Source organism: Erpetoichthys calabaricus, chromosome 3, assembly GCF_900747795.2.
Source record: "Erpetoichthys calabaricus chromosome 3, fErpCal1.3, whole genome shotgun sequence".
NCBI classification, from domain to species: Eukaryota; Metazoa; Chordata; class Cladistia; order Polypteriformes; family Polypteridae; genus Erpetoichthys; species Erpetoichthys calabaricus.
Genome location: NC_041396.2, coordinates 38861960 through 38880996, shown reverse-complemented (window position 1 = coordinate 38880996; position 19037 = coordinate 38861960). Strand labels below are relative to the sequence as shown.

General features: G+C 39.8%; 1 protein-coding gene across 1 annotated transcript in view; it reads left to right on the top strand.

The window, feature by feature from the left end:
* Positions 1-19037, top strand: part of LOC114643797 (sodium- and chloride-dependent GABA transporter 2-like) — a 63473-nt gene that overhangs the window by 6152 nt on the left and 38284 nt on the right. Inside the window, exon 2 of the mRNA XM_051924816.1 lies at positions 12441-12637. Coding sequence (XP_051780776.1) covers positions 12451-12637 — 187 coding nt within the window. The 5' untranslated portion in view covers positions 12441-12450. The remainder of the gene's footprint in view (positions 1-12440; positions 12638-19037) is intronic.

The following is a 19037-nucleotide window of genomic DNA, read 5'->3' as shown; positions in this document are numbered from 1 at the left end:
TCCTCCAAAACTGAGATATACTTCTCAGCATTGATGGTGCCATCGCAGATGTGCAAGTTACCTTTGCCGAAGGCACTGACACAACCCCATACCATGACAGACCCTGGCTTTTGGACTTGTATCTGGTAACAGTCTGGATGGTCCTTTTCCTCTTTGGTCCGCAGCACACGGCGTCCATTTCTTCCAAAAAAGATGTGAAAAACCGATTCATCTGACCACAATACACGTTACCACTGCACAATGGACCATCCCAGATGTCTCCGAGCCCAGAGAAGTCGACGGCGCAGCTGGACACTATTTATGTAGGGCTTCCTTTTGGCACAGTACAGTTTTGGCTGGCATTTCCTAATGTAACTACGTACTGTAGTGCTTGAGAGTGACTTCCTGAAGTAGTCCTGAGCCCACACAGTTATATCATTTATTGATGAATGACGGTTTTTAATGCAGTGCCGTCTGAGGGCTCGGAGATCACGGCCATTCAGTTTAGGCTTGCGCCCTTGGCCTTTGCGCACGGTAATTTCTCCAGATTCCCTGATTCTTCCATCCATCCATCCATTATGTTATGTTATGCACTGTAGAGGGAGAAATGCCCAAATCTCTTCCAATCTGTATTTGAGAAACGTTTTTCTTCATCATTTCAAAGATTTTTGCCCGCACTTGGTGGCAAACTGGCGATCCTCTGCCCATCTTTGCTCCTAAAGGAGTAGGCCTTTCCTCGATGCTGCTTTTGTACCGAATCATGATTGCAATCACCTGTTAACATCACCAGTTTCCCAACTTTTTTTGGAATGTGTTGCAAGCCTGAATAGCAAGAATGGATATTTATTTACAAATCAAATGATGTTGACAAAACGAAACATGAATTATTTTGTGTTCATACTGTCTGCAATGAAATAAAATTTGAGGAGAATTTATAACTTGCTTTTTTCTTTTTTTATTCACATTTTCCACACTGTCCCAACTTTTTCTGATTTGGGGTTGTAGTTTTTTTTTTTTTTTTTCATCCATCCATCCATCCATTTTCCAACCCGCTGAATCCGAACACAGGGTCACGGGGGTCTGCTGGAGCCAATCCCAGCCAACACAGGGCATAAGGCAGGAAACAAACCCCGGGCTAGGTGCCAGCCCACCGCAGGGCGCACACACCCACACACACCCCACACACCAGGGACAATTTAGAATCGCCAATGCACCTAACCTGCATGTCTTTGGACTGTGGGAGGAAACCAGAGTACCCGGAGGAAACCCAGACAGACACGGGGAGAACATTCAAACTCCACGCAGGGAAGCGAACCCGGGTCTCCTAACTGGCACCTTTCACTGCGCCACCATGCCGCCCGCATACAAACTTAAAAAGTTTAAATAAAACAGAAATATATACCTTTATTTTTACTTCCTTAACTTGTGGAGGGTGTATCCTGTAGCAAAAGCCTAAGTTTTTTCATGAAAGCCCCTTTCAGTCAATAAGCCTTAAAAACAGGTGTAAAGCTAAACTTGCAGCACCACTATTCAATTACACTTGCCTAACGCCTCTCCTAAGGGGACATACTGTGGGATCTGGGCATCCGTCAAAGCACCAATCACAGGCCCCGATTAGAAAGCGGGAAGCTGTGATTTGTCGTCTCCCTCCCATGTAACAATCACAGCCCGTGTTACAACGCACTATGTATGTATGTATATATGTATATGTGTGTGTTTATGTATGTGTGTATATGTATGTGTATATATATGTTGATATGTGTATATATATATGTATATATATGTGGATGTGTATATGTATATATATATATGTAGATATGTGTATATGTAGATATGTATATATATGTATATATATGTTTACATAACCTCTTTAACACAGTACTTCTCCGCTGCAAAGCACGGGTATTTTGCTAGTTACAAACATACAGTGGCATGCAAAAATGTGGGCACCCTTGCTTAAAATGTCTGTTACTGTGAGTGGAAGATAAACTGGTCACCAAAAGGCATAAACTTAAAGATGACACAACATATCTTTAATATTCTAATATTCACAGGTACAAAATACCAAAAAATTTAAAAGGGCCTAAAGCAAAAGTTTGGGCACTCGACATGGTCAGTACTTAGTAAGACCCCCTTTGACAAATATCACAGCTTGTACTGTAAATGCTTTTTGTAGCCAGTTAAGAGTCTTTCAGTTCTTACTTGGGGTATTTTCGACCCATTCGTCCTTGCAAAAGGCTTCAAAATCTACAAGATTCTTGAGCCATTTTGCATGCACTGCTCTTTTGAGATCTATTCTCAGATTTTCAATAATGTTTAGGTCAGGGGGCTGTGAGGGCCATGGCAAAATCGTCGGCTTGCACCACTTGAGGTCTTCCATTGCTAGATTTTGAGGTGTGCTTCGGATCATTATGTTGTTTTTTTAACTTCAAATGTATTTACAGAATGTGTGATGTTTGGTCCCAGAATTGTCTGGTATTTTTTTGTATCCATTCTTCCCTTTACCAATGACATGTTCCCTGTGCCACTTGGGAGTAGCACAAGCCCAAAACATGATCGATCCACCCCTATGCTTAAAAGATGGAGAGGTGTTCTCTTTCTGGAATTTGACACCCCCTTTCTCCAAACAAACGTTTGCACATTCTGGCCAAAAAGTTCTATTTTGACTTCAAAAGTCCACAGGACTGGTTTCCAAAATTCATCAAGCTTGTTTAGATGTTCCTGTGGCTAGGACGCAAGATAGGTTTTCTTCTGCTGACTTTACCATGAAGGTCATATTTGTTCAGGTGTTGCAGCACAGCAGAACAGTGCACCGCCACTCCAGAGTCTGCTAAATCTTCCAGAAGGCCTTTTGCAGTCAAAAGGGGAGTTTTAGTTGCCTTTCTAGCAATCCGAAGAGCAGTCCATTCAGAAAGTTTTCTTGGTGTTCAAAACCTCAACTTGACCTCAACCATTCTTGTTAACTGTCATTTCTAAATAACATTACAAACTGAGGAAACAGACACCTGAAAACACTTTTCTGTCTTCTTGTAACCTTCTTCTGCTTTGTGATCATCAATTCTTTTATTTTTTTCAGAGTGCTAGGCACCTGCTTAGACGATGCCATTGCTGCTAATTGTTGGAACAAGGATTGAGGAGTCAGAGTATTTATACAGCTTTGCAATTTACATCACCTGGGGTTACCTAATGATGACTGTGAACAAGCCATAGCCCTAATGAGTTAATTAAGGTCTGAGACCTTGGGAAATGTTATCTGAGACCTCAGATATCTTGGGGTGCCAAGCATTCCTTTTTCACTGTACAATTTTACAAAACAAAAACAATACACTATCTGTATCATCTTTAACTTTATGCCTTTTGGTGATCAGGTCATTTTCTGCTCACTTAACTATTCAGAGAAATGGGCATTTAAAGCAAGGGTGCCCAAACTTTTGCATACCACTGTAAATCACAAAATAATTAATCCCAATAAACCCCAACATGTGATATATCGTTCAACTCGTCTTGATGTCTAGTTATGCAAGACATCAAACTATTCAGGGTTCTATTTTTGGCACTCCAGACCCCCAAAAACCCTATGTTTTAGGCCATTTTAGGATAATATTTTGTGCAGAAAACCACACCCTTATGATAAGAATAAACCAAACCTGTTTGATTTTGTCAGAGCGAGTCATTGATTAGTTGAAGTGGGTTGTTGTGTATGTCACATTACATGACTGTGTTCAGAGGAACACACCACCAACTGCCTCCGACTTGCTAAGATTAAGCAAGTGAAGGCTACGACTGAACCATCCTGGAAAAGTCATCTAATGTGACAAGGACTTAATGAGTATTGCATTTCTTGCATACTTTTTCTGGTTTTAGATTATTTCTGCTCTGGTTTATGTTTACAAGTTGTGTATTAGGACTTGTTGGCTGCTTGTAATAAAACCTAATTGATAAAGAATTTTTTTATCGTCTCTACAAGTGAAGGTTTTTCAAAAGTTAAGATTTTTGGGACATTTTGGGGCCTTCCTGGCTGAAGCATACAAGTAGAGCTGGGGTTAAACTGTTTGTGGTGAGGCCTATTCTAGGAAAGCAAAGGAGGTCTGACATAGCTTATGAAGATTTGAGAAGACCTCATACCCTCTCTGCCCATGGTTCTGACTGCATTTCATAACAAAAATCAATGCTGGTGTGGATAGAGTCTGTGAGAGTGTGTGCGCGTGTGTGTGTGTGTGTGCGTGTGATCGGACTGGTCAATTTAATGTCATTGGCAGACTTCAGGAGTTTAAAAGACAAGATGTATCACCACTATTGCTCTCTTGGAATTTACTGATGGTGCTGACCAGTGTTCTTTTGTAAATACTTAGTCTAAATAGTCCTCAGCACTTTATTTTAATCCTTCTTTTTCTTGGACTTGATAACACAATAAATTTAAAATGTAACCACATTTACTAACACCTTAGCAACACACTAGAGCTCTGTTCACCTCTTATTCAGTATGTCTTACTATCAAAAACACACCATTACCCAAATGATCAGTTTAAATGTATAAACTATTTTTCACAAATATATAAATATACAGTATATCAATAATACTTACATTAAGTATCAATGACACATACAAACATAACTTGGAAATATAAAATTAAATTCCTTGAGGTATATGTGACCCAAAAGTTCATGAAAAAAGGACATTGTTTGCAAACACAATTAAATAAATAAAAAAATTATTCCCTCTTTTTCACCAATGCTGGCAAAAGGAAAACTGAAACAAAAATAGTACCAGAAATAAAATGTTGCAGGCCTGGTTGAAGCTTGCAAGTGGTGCAGCCAAAACAAATGGCTCCTTTGCCCCCATAGAGCACACCATGAGAAGTGGGTACAAGATGATCTGTATGGCTGACGTTGTGCTAAAGATACGCTCGGTTCTGGTTCACATTCAGATGCTGGTAAGTCCGACGCACCTCCAAATTTCATCTTTCACTGAAGTCCCAGCTCCTAAGAGACAATGCTTACACAGTTTACCACATAGTGTATCAAACAAGTTAAGTTTGTGTTGGAAATAGGCTACTTACTAAATAAAATAACCTACCATATGCCTTTTCTCCATGACCTTTAACCTGCTGTAATATTTTCTGCTATTACCTTGTAGTTCAATTTTTGAAGGGCTACAAATACATTGTAGATGCAGTCGCTGGTACATAGGGAGAAATGGAGAGGAGAAGGAATACACCCCTTGTAATTTGTAGGGTTACAAACTGTGAGTGACTGCCACCTATACTTTCTGAGGTCTGTTTCTCAGAAAGTTAGAGATCTAAGGGCAAGAGACATAGTACTAAATGACACTAAGGTGTTTGCTTTAAACTGAACCAAGTCACCAACATAACAAAAACCCGGCAATGTACCAGTGGAGACTAACAATTTCATGGTTCTGATCGTGGTCAACTAACTATAAGCTACATTATATATTTTTTTCTTCTAACAAAATTATTAATTTATTAAATGTAAATTATTAGATTAAATTTAAATTATTAATTTACATGTGCTTTTATAGCCTGAAACCTAGTTTCTAAAATGACATGTAAACCTTTATTCTGGATACAGAAAGCAGGCTATTGGTCTCTGAGAAACCTGGATAACAGACACAGATGTCTGTGAATAAACCTATTATTTGGCCATGTTATCTCTAAACTGGGTTAAAGTGAAGGATTTTGAAGTCTGAATTTGTCCTCTGTTCACCTGCTTAGCTACACACATGATTTCGGCAGCCAGAGACAGAAGCGCCCACAAGATAAATTTCCTGTGAATTCTGCCTGGGTAATTGAACCTAATGCAATATTTATTTTATTGAAGTAAAAATGCCTGCGTTATTATTATCTCAGCAGCAGTGGGTTTAAGACAAGAAGCACCCATACTGGTATGCCTTTGCAGGGCTTAATCACACAGCTAAGCAGAAAAGAGTATCATGTGTGCAATCCAGAACATAAATCTATAACTCTATAAATATCAGAACAGAAATCTATAAATACATGTCAGTTTAGTTTAGCTGTTTGCTATAGATATATTGAAACAGTGTGATCTGGTGACACAGTGGCCAGTGTCCATAAAGCGAATCATTGGTAGTCTAGGATGTAAAAAAGACATGGATGATATTTACTTCACTGCACATGAAGGACTAAATGTATTTATAAACCACAACAAAAAAGCCTTCATGCTTGTTTTTGGATTCATGGTGGCTGATGATGATGTTCACTCTTTTTTGCACAGTTTGATGACGTCAGAGCATTTTGCCAAAGGAGAACCCAAGAAGCATACTTGCGCGTATAAACTGATGTGTCTAAGAAACTAGGTTTTCACCTTTCCCAATTTTGTGTGAGCATGTCAACGCTCTTGGTGTTTGCCTTTTCATAGCCCATTCTGAGGGGCTATATGTATTTATATGTGTCCCTGTTTTTTTGAAGAGATTACAAAATTCAAGAGACTAAAGTGAAACTAGAATTTGGATTACTGTACATATAAAATAATCTCTGGATAAGGCTGATTCAGTAAAACAAACATCATTACTATGTACAGTAGGTTTTCATTCAATGATTATACTCATTTAGAATTATGAAGGCTTCATATGAACACACCACATTTTTAAAAGCACTAAATGACACCTCCTTACATCGGTAACCTACATAGATACAATTTTTGCACTCCTCTCCTCCTGCTTACCTCAATAAGCAAATCATTCAAATGTGAATTTACACCATCAGATCCTAGTTTGGGTACCACCCATATTTTACTATTGAAATTTGGCATGAATGACTTCCAGAGGAAAATTAATTTACAACCTGTTTCTACTTCTCTGTACATTTTCCACAAAGTTGTAAGGCACTGATCATCTTGATAAACATCAGATAAACAGCTCAGATTTCGTGGCAGTCTTTTTCAGTAAGTACTCATTTACTCATCTGAACTTGAGATTTGTTTTGTTCTATTCAGTCTTCTCACTGTTTCCTTTCTATTTATATTTGTTAGCATTATTCATACATCATATTTTTGAACTGTTTATGTAGCTCAGGTTTGCAGTTTACTATACATTTCTTTTAATTTACTCTTTATATTTGATATTTTAGTTACTTTATGTTAATTTTATGAATAGTTACAGAGGTATAATGTAGAAGTGAAACTTAATTAATGAAAAAAAAGTTTAATTTTTTGAATTAAAAATACAACAAATTTACTTGCACAAACTATAAACAGCCTCTTCTTAATTAACATACAAAAAAGCATCAAATAACAAGAATCTTACCAAGTCAACAAGGGTGAATCTCTGAACAGGCCTAATTTAAAAATGTAATTAGTCACTTAAAGAAAGCAATTTATTCTCTAACATTTTATGTCCAGTAACTGAAAACTACTGCTTAAAATCCATGCTAAATATAAAAATTTAAGTATTACAACATGCATCTTTTTTTAATTTAATGCATCACGAGTTAATTTCAGATATTTCTATTTAAACCAACTCTTTAAAGCTGTTTTCGTAACAATAAGCCTAGTTTGTCAGCAAACCGTTCGGTTTGTAATATTTGCTATTGTAAGATTTATATTTGCATCATTAACTGGTTAAAAAAATATTACAAAAGTGTAATATTATTAAATTAGTCAAATTCAAATTTTAAATGTCAGAAAATAATGGTGGTTTAATTTTCCACATTACCCCCCCCCCCCCCCCCCCCCTTTTTTTACATTTTTCCCAACTGTTTTCAAGGTTTCATACATGAGTGATCAGACTTCGTTATTACTTATGCCTGTGTACAAATCCAGAATTAGAAAATTAATTGGGCTGATGCTATATGTGTTCAATAAATTTGCAACGTCCCATTAAAGTATATGACTTGTATGATTTCACTTATTCACTTATTATTTCACTGATTGCTTTCGAAAGCCAATTTAATGACATGAATTTAGTTTTTTCTAAGTCGTATTAGCAATGAAGTATGCTGTTTTGCATGTCTTGCTGTTTCTATTAACACAATACGTGTCATATTAATAGAGAGATGTCCCTTGTGCTTCAAAGCATTAAGACACTAAATAAATTGTATTTTAGTTTTAACAACTCAAACAACTCATGTCATGGCTGCTGTAGACAAGCTAAATAGTTTCTTCGTTTCAATCTTTCATCGATGTTTACTTGCTGCAACTGTTGTTTCCACTGGCATTCCTCACACATCCCACAGTCCCATATGCCTAACAGTGGATACATGTAAACCACACCACAGTGCAACCCTGAACGGTATACATCGGTTTGAAAATAGACAGATGCGTGGGCTGATGGATATAGAAATGCTCATTACAATCAGAGAATGAATGCAAAGCATCTGTACGTTTCTTGGGGCTGCGCAGAACACTATTTAAAATCAATTAATCTCATTATCTTTTCATCTCCACATACAAATGATAGATAGATAGATAGATAGATAGATAGATAGATAGATAGATAGATAGATAGATAGATAGATAGATAGATAGATAGATAGATAGATAGATAGATAGATAGATAGATAGATAGATAGATAGATAGATAGATAGATAGATACTTTATTAATCCCAAGGGGAAATTCACATACTCCAGCAGCAGCATACTGATAAAGAACAATATTAAAGAGTGATAACAATGCAGGTATACAGACAGACAATAACTTTGAATAATGTTAACGTTTACCCAACTGGGTTGAATTGAAGAGTCGCATAGTGTGAGGGAGGAACGATCTCCTCAGTCTGTTAGTGGAGCAGGACAATGACAGCAGTCTGTCGCTGAAGCTGCTCCTCTGTCTGGAGATGATACTGTTTAGTGGATGCAGTGGATTCTCCATGATTGACAGGAGCCTGCTCAGCTCCCGTCGCTCTGCCACAGATGTCAAACTGTCCAGCTCCATGCCTACAACAGAGCCTGCCTTCCTCCCCAGTTTGTCCAGGCGTGAGGCGTCCTTCTTCTTTATGCTGCCTCCCCAGCACACCTTTGCTGGTGTTCAGGTGTAGGTGGTTTGAGTCGCACCATTTACCAAAGTCCTTGATTTGGTTCTTATACTCCTCCTCCTGCCCACTCCTGATGCAGCCCACAATTGTAGTGTCGTCAGCAAACTTTTGCACGTGACAGGACTCCAAGTTGTATTGGAAGTCCGATGTATATAGGCTGAACAGGACTGGAGAAAGTACAGTCCTCTGCGGCACTCCTGTGTTGCTGACCACAATGTCAGACCTGCAGTTCCCGAGATGCACATACTGAGGTTTATCTGTAAGATAGTCCACGATCCATGCCACGAGGTATGAATCTACTCCCATCTCTGTCAGCTTGTCCCTAAGGAGCAGAGATTGGATGGTGTAGAAGGCACTAGAGAAGTCCAGAAACATAATTCTTACAGCACCACTGCCTCTGTCCAAGTGGGAGAGGGATCGGTGTAGCATGTAGATGATGGCATCCTCCGCTCCCACCTTCTCCTGGTATGCGAACTGCAGAGGGTCGAGGGCATGGCAGACCTGTGGCCTCAGGTGGTGAAACAGCTGCCGCTCCATGGTCTTCATCACATGTGACGTCAGAGCGACAGGCCGGAAGTGATTCAGCTCACTAGGATGTGATACCTTTGGGACTGGGGTGATGCAAGATGTTTTCCAAAGCCTCGGGACTCTCCCCTGTTCCAGGCTCAGGTTGAAGATGTGCTGTAGAGGACTCCCCAGCTCCAATGCACAGGCCTTCAACAGTTGTGGCGATACTACATCTGGACCCACAGCTATGCTGGCACGAAGACTCCTCAGCTCTCTGCTTACCTGGGCTGCTGTAATTGTGGGTGGGGGTAAACTCTCTCCTACGCTGGTATCAGTAGAAGGATGGGTGGAGGATGCAGCACTCTGAGGTGAGAGTGGGTTGGGGTGGTCAAACCTGTTAAACAAGTTGTTCATCTGGTTTGCTCTCTCCACGTCTCTCTCGATGGTGGCACCCCGCTTCATGCTGCAGCCAGTGATGATCTTCATCCCATCCCACACTTCCTTCATGCTGTTATTCTGCAACTTCTGCTCCAGCTTTCTCCTGTACTGCTCCTTCGCCACCCTGAGCTGGACTTGGAGTTCCTTCTGCACAAGCTTGAGCTCATGCTGATCACCGCCTTTAAAAGCCCTTTTCTTCTGGTTCAAAAGGCCCTTGATGTCACTTGTAATCCATGGCTTGTTGTTAGCATAGCAGTGTACTGTTCTTACTGGAACTACAATGTCCATACAGAAGTTGATGTAGTCAGTAGTGCAGTCAACAACCTCCTCAATGTTCTCACTATATGATCCCTGCGGGATATCCCAGTCTATAGTTCCAAAGCAGTCTCTTAGAGCCTGCTCTGCCTCAGGGGACCACTTCCTGCATGAAAATACAAGTTAAATGATTACACCTTACTCAACTGGCAATGTTATTTCACTCTCAAAGCATGTACAAACCTGCTTCTGAGTTTTTTTTTAAATAAATATAATTCCTACTTGCATGCTGAAATACAAAGCATTTCCAGAAATTACTTCTGCTCTTTTTCTTTTCGACATGTGTTGATGTGGTGCTGTATTGTCACCAGAGTGATACATGTTTACATATAGTTTTTACTCTCACTTTTCACATGTATTATTGTGTCTCCTGGAGTAATTTATCAATTTCAGTCATGCACAAGTGCAGGACCTACTTTCTCACTACTACTGGTAATGTAAAAAAGATGGTAGCTCTAGCATTATACTTTTAGAACTTTAGTAACAAATTAGTACCGAAACATCAGTTCTTGTGACGTTCGTTCATACTTCTGCGTATTTGTGGGAACTAAAAGCTGACAATTCACTCTGTTTGGGTTATCTGAAAGCCAAGGATCTCTTCTCTTTGGGGAAGCTGACGAGCTACTCTCTTTGGACTAAAAACCCATCCACTCTCTGTGGATCAGAGAGCAAACAAACTTTCTTTGGCCTGGAAGCTAATCTCCATAGAGCCAGATGCCCCAAACTAACATTAAGTTCCATTCTGTGCGAGTGACTGAGCCAAGTTTGAGAAGACACATTACTTCAGGAAGGGAAATTCAGTACCTATATTCTTCATTCAAAAAGAATAATGATTTTTCCTATGAAGTTGGAGAGGGTACAGCAGAAAGCCTAACAATGAGCTGGAAATACAACACTATAATATATGACCGCATAGCAAACACCAAGAGTGCACTCCAGCGCAAGCAGAGTCCTAAACTTGAACACGGAGCAACCACAGCAACAACTCCACACAACATCCAACATCATCCTTAAAGACACTTTATATAGTAAAACTGTTTATCTTTGCCAAGATAAATTAGAACTCTAAATAGCCTGTAACCAACCAGCCTGCTCTTCTTTTTATGTCTCAACTATCTTGTGTCTAGCCTTTTATGTCAATATATATATATATATATATATATATATACAAATATCATATTTTCATTATTGTTATGTTTATCAATAAATTGTATTTTTCTATTTATTAAAACAAGTGTTCTTCAGTTACCTTGATATAAATTTATCAGCCAAAAAGCACCTCCTAAAGAGAAAGGAAAGGAAAATAAAGTGGGAGTCATACCAAATATTTAACTAATTACTGATATTGTCAAAGGGAAGACTGATAATTAATATCAATCAATTCTTTTTCTTGCAATTATAATGTTCTTTAGGTTGAAGTAGCGACACACTCAGAATAACATTTCGAATGCTGTATATTTTGAACCCTGTTTAACCAACTCTCCATACAGCGTGCTTTTTTTAACCACACCCTTCCCTCAGGATGTCATACATCCCAAAAGACGCAGACCATAGCAATCAATACCTGAACATAAAGTAATCGACAAAAGCATTATTGAACAATCATATACAACAGCAATCAATTCAATGGAAGTTAAATTTCTTCACCATGCTATAACAGATTACTTCCACTTGTTAATCTTTTGCACTCTTCTTCTTCTTAAATATATATTGAATAATATATACTGCTCCAACAGCAAAATAAAAAACTGAAATACACAAGAAAGGGTTCTGCTAAATTATTTTCCTGATCTGTCATTTTGAGTTAATTTACTATTAAGTAGTGCTTACTTTTTTAAAACATTTTCAATCCTGTTACTCCAATCTAGGGTCACAGGGAGCAAAGCCTGTCCTGGACTAACGTGTATGTTAACTTGTGAGTGGCAGCTGGACATAACTTTTGGAAATGCTGGGAGAACAGGAGTTAATGAGCTAAATTGGGCTTAATGACCTGTCCCATGTAATGTTTTTATTAGGTTCAATTAAAATAAAAAAATGATGTAGACTGAGCGATCCTAAATGTAGAAATAATGAAAATAAAGCATGGATAGTTGACTATGACTGCAGTATCACAAAGAAAAAAAAGGATTGTTCTTTCACAATTGTAATTTGTTTAAATGTATGCCCTTGTTTAATAATGTCATTCTTTTCAGAATAATAAGCATGGAGGCTAATGCTATGGAAGAAACACAATTGCAGATTAACGTGCGGAAACCTACACCAGGAAAGATGGTGCATAAGAGAGGCCATTGGGCAAGAAAAGCAGAGTATTTTCTGGCTGTCGGAGGAAATATTGTTGGCTTAGGAAATATCTGGAGGTTCCCTTACCTGTGCTATAAGAATGGAGGAGGTGAGAACACATTTTGTCTTTTTAACTAAAGATCAGGGGCCTCATGTATAAGCGGTGCGTATGTACAAAAATGTTGCGTACTCTAGTGATGGTCCGCTCGATACTGAGATTTCAACACTTTGTGTCAAGCTTTAGAAGCACTGGTGCTCAAAGCGCCACCTCGACGCTTGTTTCAAATGTGCCCGTGACGTGATTTTGAGGCACACTAGCGAAATGACATCATTGATATCTGCGCAGTCAGTAGCCGATTTGATCAGTCAATCATCTGCTGAACATCTTTGGCTCAAAGCGTAAATGCATTGTCCCTGCTGCATCAGTAAGGTGTTCTGACGCGAGTTCAAATCATAATTGGGGCTCGCGTATGGTCCTTGCCTAAAGTTAAGAAAAGGGCTTTGTAAAAAATAATTATGTAGTGCAGTGGAACCTCAGGTCATGACCGTAATTCATTCTAAAACTCTGGTCGCAACCTGATTTGGTCGTGACCCGAAGTAATTTCCCCCATAGGATTGTATGTAAATACAATTAATCCATTCCGGCCCATACAAACTGTATGTAAATATATTTTTTTTAAAGATTTTTAAGCACAAAAATAGTTAATTATACCATAGAATGCACAGTGTAATAGTAAACTAAATGTAAAAACACTGAATAACACTGAGAAAACCTTGAACAGAGAAAACAAACATTGCAAGAGTTCACGCTACAGCCTTACAAACCGCTCGCTGTAAACACTTTTTTTTTAATGAGTTTTAAGCGCAGGGAAAAAAATGAAAATTTGAAAAATCCTTAATTTATACAAAAACTAACCATAAACAACCAAGAAAACTAACCTTGCATGAGCCGAGTTCTGGCATGAAGGAAGTGAGCAGGAAGCTGGGTGGAGAGGAGGTTACAGTTCTGAGGTAGAGTCCCTCTGCGCGATGCACATCTAACCGAGAACAATTTACTGTACAGGGAGAGACTGAACACGTGCGGAAAATCATTGGTGCATACGAACCGGAAGGGAAACGAAATAGAGCACAAAGAGTTCACAGCGAATTCACTGTGAGAGACTGAACACGTGCGGAAATCATCGGTGTGTGGTTGTGAACAGATGCAAAAGTTTGGCAAACTTTTTAGTCGTAACCCGATTTGTACGTGTTCCGAGACATTCGTGACCCGAGGTTCCACTGTACTTGTCTGTAAGTTAACAAATATATTTTGGGGACATTATGAATGATTTACATGGGGCACCTCTTTCCTTGGTGTGCAATCGTGTCCACCTAGAATCTGCCGATCTGTAACAAATTCATCTTTGTTGCATGCATCTTATCAAAGGCTGAGGTGGAGAGTAAATAAGTAGTCTTCTGAACTGCAGCACAACAGAGTAAATCATTGATGTAAACAGAATTATTGAAAGACTAAGCTTTTGTCATTTCTGTGTTCTTAAACCATCTTTCAGTTCCACAATCCCCCACAGTCACTGTCACATTTAATGTTCCGTGCTCCTTACCTGTCTTGTTATCCAAAGCATCAACACTGAGTTTCATTCAAGGTTTTACAGTCCTTCCTTTCATAGACATAAAATAAGACACACATTTCCTCTACATACATGTCCAATAATAATGATAATAGTAAACTGGCAGGAATGAGAAAAAGCACAAGATGGAAATATTCATGAGAAGAGCCTGGGTAACAAGGTGAGGAGATGCCTTGTCTCCCATTACGTGAGCTTGTCTGCCACCCCTCAGTTACACTGGCATGCATTACACTGGAGGCAAATGCAATGGAGAATACCGACAATGTACACCTTCAGAAGTGGAATAAATCAACTGTATAAGTAGAACATTTCAGATAAACAGTGAGTTTTGTTAATCATAAACAATGCAACCTGACTATTATGTGTGTTACTTTTTTATTTATTCTCATCAAACGTTACATATCTACATGGGAAATGAACATGGGTAATATGTTTATAATAATTCTCATTCAAATACACTGTCAAAATATACTAATGAGCAAATTGAGACACATTGGCCTTTAGGAAATATAAAAAGCATGTGCGCTGTCATTTAGGACAGAATGCATTGTTAACATCACGCACACTCTACTGACACGATGTCACGAAAAAAAAGAAACTGCACAGTTCATGCAAACTCATATCCTTCTTGATTTTTGACCATATGATTAATTGAGAATTTCAAATAAATAAAGTAATTTTAAGAAGATGACAAGTCTGCTATAGTCAGTTCAAGTAACACTCCTTTTAAAAAGTTTGCATATACAGAATATAAAACAGAATCTCAATGATGCAGGACTCACGAGTAGTAACGAATAATATGTGACACTGAGAAATTATAATTCATAATAACGGAAACAAGTAAAAATTACAACTTCCTAAAACAGACACTGTAAACGTAGGCATTTCAATAAATAATTTAGGAGGCTTGTGTGTGCATTTCAATATCGATTTAAGAACTAAGTAGGCCACCTGTTGTACTAAACGGTAGCTCAAGCAGCACTTAACAGTAAATAGTCTAACAACTAAATATAAGTGAATGAAAGGAAGATGCTGCGCCGCTACAATAAAGTTTCGAACTGTCATTCTGCCTGTTTAGAAGGCCCTGATTGGCTGAAGTTTCTTCCGGGCGCTCCGGTTTTCTCCCACAGTCCAAGGACATGCAGGTTAGGTGGATTGACGATTCTAAATTGGCCCTAGTGTGCGCTTGGTGTGTGGGTGTGTTTGTGTGTGTCCTGCGGTGGGTTGGCACCCTGCCCGGGATTGGTTCCTGCCTTGTGCCCTGTGTTGGCTGGGACTGGCTCCAACAGACCCCCATGACCCTGTGTTCGGATTCAATAGGTTGGAAAATGGATGGATGGATGATTGGCTGAAACTGTTTATAGTGAACTAGGGGGCTCTGCCCCCTGCTCGCTTCGCTCGCCAACCCCTGGTGTTGGGAAATTACAAAGAGCGTGATGTATGAATGAGATATAGCATAGTGTGAAGGTGTAGATGACACAGATAGGAAGCAAACAATAAAGTGTTTGGCACAGTGTAAAGGTTTATTGGAAAATTTCTTTGTAAACAACATTAGTAGTAAAGATGGTGTCTTGTCCTTGACGTGAACGTCGAACTTGTGAGAAGGCCACATAAAGTTGTCCATGTCCAAAAACGGGCTCAGATAGGTAGATGCCAACCTTGTCCATGGTTTGTCCTTGTGATTTGTTGATGGTCATGGCAAAGGCAGGTTTAATGGGGAATTGTTTCCGTTTAAGTGTAAAAGGTAATTCCAGGTCAGAACTTGTAAGGTCAATTCTAGGAATTAGAACAGTATTGTTAGCATGTGATCCTGTAAGAACTGTTGCTTGAATAAGATTGTGTGTCATGGTGTAGATGACTAAACGTGTACCATTGCATAAACCCTGTTTAGTGTTAAGGTTTCTTAATAGCATGATTATTGTTCCGTTTTTAAGGCTAAGATTGTGTTGTGGTAATCCGGCTGGGTTAATAGTGTTCAAATATCCATCCATCCATCCATTTTCCAACCCGCTGAATCCGAACACAGGGTCACGGGGGTCTGCTGGAGCCAATCCCAGCCAACACAGGGCACAAGGCAGGGAACCAATCCCGGGCAGGGTGCCAACCCACCGCAGGACGCACACAAACACACCCACACACCAAGCACACACTAGGGCCAATTTAGAATCCCCAATCCACCTAACCTGCATGTCTTTGGACTGTGGGAGGAAACCGGAGCGCCCGGAGGAAACCCACGCAGACACGGGGAGAACATGCAAACTCCACGCAGGGTGGACCCGGGAAGCGAACCCGGGTCTCCTAACTGCGAGGCAGCAGCGCTACCACTGCGCCACCGTGCCGCCCGTGTTCAAATATTCTAAGGGGAAATTAAGATGGTCATTGTCGTCATCAGAGTCAACTTTGTCAGAGCTTAGAAAGAGGTGTGCCTCTCCAGGAAGTAAATAAATGACCTGGTTATTAATGTGATCAGCATTAATATTTTTTGGACATAATATAGTTCGTTGTGTTAAAAGGGGTATTTGGTCTAATGAGACCGCTGGTCCAAATATCTCCGTAAGTAAGTCATCACAGATAAAGGGTTGAGGAATTGTAAGAATATCTGGGTGAAGTACATCTGTATTGGTGAGTGTACCATCTCCTAGTTGTAATAAGCAATTGTTATATTCGGGATCTGGACATCGCATGTTTTGTACCAACTGTATCTTTTGAAAGCAATGCCAATTGTCTGCGTAACATTTTTTGTTCCGCGGTTTTAGAAGCGCGTTGTAGGCGCCGACGTTTTTTTTTTTTTTTTGATGCGGGTTCGTGTTTGTGGTCCCGTTACTCGAGCCATCTCGTTCTGTACCCGTGATCGTGAATTTATGACTTGTTTGATCTTTATCGTTAGGAATATGGATAAGTAATAAGGAGGATCGCACTCACTGTTAATATGCGGACTGTTCGTTTCTTCGTATTATCACCAATCAGGTCTTGCGCCTGTATATGTATTGTAGTCTGTTCTCTTGTTGTTTATGTATGACGTCGTTGGCGTATTTTAAGGTGGACTGAACAATAGCTGAATAAGGAGTGACATGTGTTTTTGGAGTCGAGACAGTTTTTCTTCCGCGGTTTCAGAAGCGCGTTGTAGGTGCCTACGTGTATTTTTTTTTTCATGTGGGTTCGTGTTTGTGGTCCTGTTACTCAAGCCGTATCCTTCTGTAGATATGCAGGATATGAATGTAAAGGAGGCAGTGTAATTTGACCCTTTTGACAACAACGTGTAAATTCATTACTTGTATTGCCAGTTGTTTCTTCAGGGAAGTTAAGTGAATGACAATGATTGCAAATGACATTCATTAATCCGAATGAATTTTCCTGAATAGTGGATTCATTATTGAACGCGTTGTTAGCTAACTGGCGCGAGTGTTTAGCAGGTGTCTGTCGTTGATGTCCTTGATGTGTATCTTTTGCTTGTGCCGTTTGAGAGGCGCGTCGTTGTATGTGCAGTATTTGGGACGTGGTATTCTGGAGCTGTAATCGATTTGCCTGTGCTGTGTGAGAAGCCCGTTGCAGTTTACGGCGTTCATTGCTTGTATTGAGCCTTGCCCGTTTTTGTATGTTTAATATGGAGCCTTTTCTGTGGTTGAACGGTTAATAGTGCATCAGTGTAATGAGATCGATCTATGCTGCATAATTTGAACGTGTTCAGATGACGTATGTTTAATATGGACGGTTCGTTCAGTAATGGGGCTTTGTGTCTCATTTCTTATTTATGTTAGTGTGGTCGTGGGTCTGAATCCTCCTTTTTGTGTATGTTTCGTGTGCTATGTCCGTAGTCTGTCCCGTTTCATGTGCAATGGGTTTGTGTGGCGCTCGCGGCTGACTTCTTTTTTTTTTGTGTGCAAGGGGCGCGTTGCCTCACTTTTTTTTATCTCTGTTAGTGGAGGGGGTGTTTGTATGTCGTGGGTCTGAATCCTCTTTTTTGTGTGCGTACCGTTTCGTGTGCTATGTGGCACTTGCGTCTGACTCCTTTCTTTTTGGTGTTCTAGGGGCGCGTCGCCTCATTTCTTATTTCAGTTACTGGAGGGGGGGCTTTGTGTGTCGTGGGTCTCAATCCTCTTCTTTGTGTGTGTTCCGTTTTGTGTGTCATGGGCTTCTTGTGGCGCTGTGTGCGGCGCCGGCGTCTGACTCCTTTTTTCTGTGTGCTATGGGCAAGGCGCCTCATTTCTTATTTTACATTGCTCTCCATCCGGTTTACGTTGCTGGGAGGGGGGGGTTTTGTGGGGGCGCCTGCGTAGTACGTTTTTTGCGTCCACGGCCCATGGCCGGATGTCCCTGCGTCCATCCGGTTTACCATTCTCGTTTAGTAATATGGATTGTCCCAAGTTGGAAGTGCCGTATAGGGATCAGAAACGAAAAGACACATTTAAGCATGCTGGACAGTAATTTGTTTTTCTGCAATACAAATTCAGTACGACACCAGGGTCACCAAACAGAAAAATATGAAGCTTGTTACGCTTATTACAATCCCAGTGCGCATGTCTGCTCAGTGCTTTGAACCAAGCTTGATGATTCCAATGCACATGTCTGCTTAGTGCTTCGAATCATTATTCAACGAGCTCCCGTTTGAAGTACATATGGCATCAGCAGAGTTCAAAAACTCAACAGAATTGCCAGGCGAAATTAATGCTTTGTGGATGATCAATGCATTTTAAATGATTGTGCCCAATAATAGTTAGTGGCAAAAAATAAAACTATAAATTATACATCATACAAATGCCAACATGTAGAATGCATAATGCTGCAAAGAAGAGCTTTAGTAATACGGGTGACGACACCTCTCTCACTATAATACTCTCATAAATATCCATTCTTACCCTCGTGCAATGTTTTCATGCAACG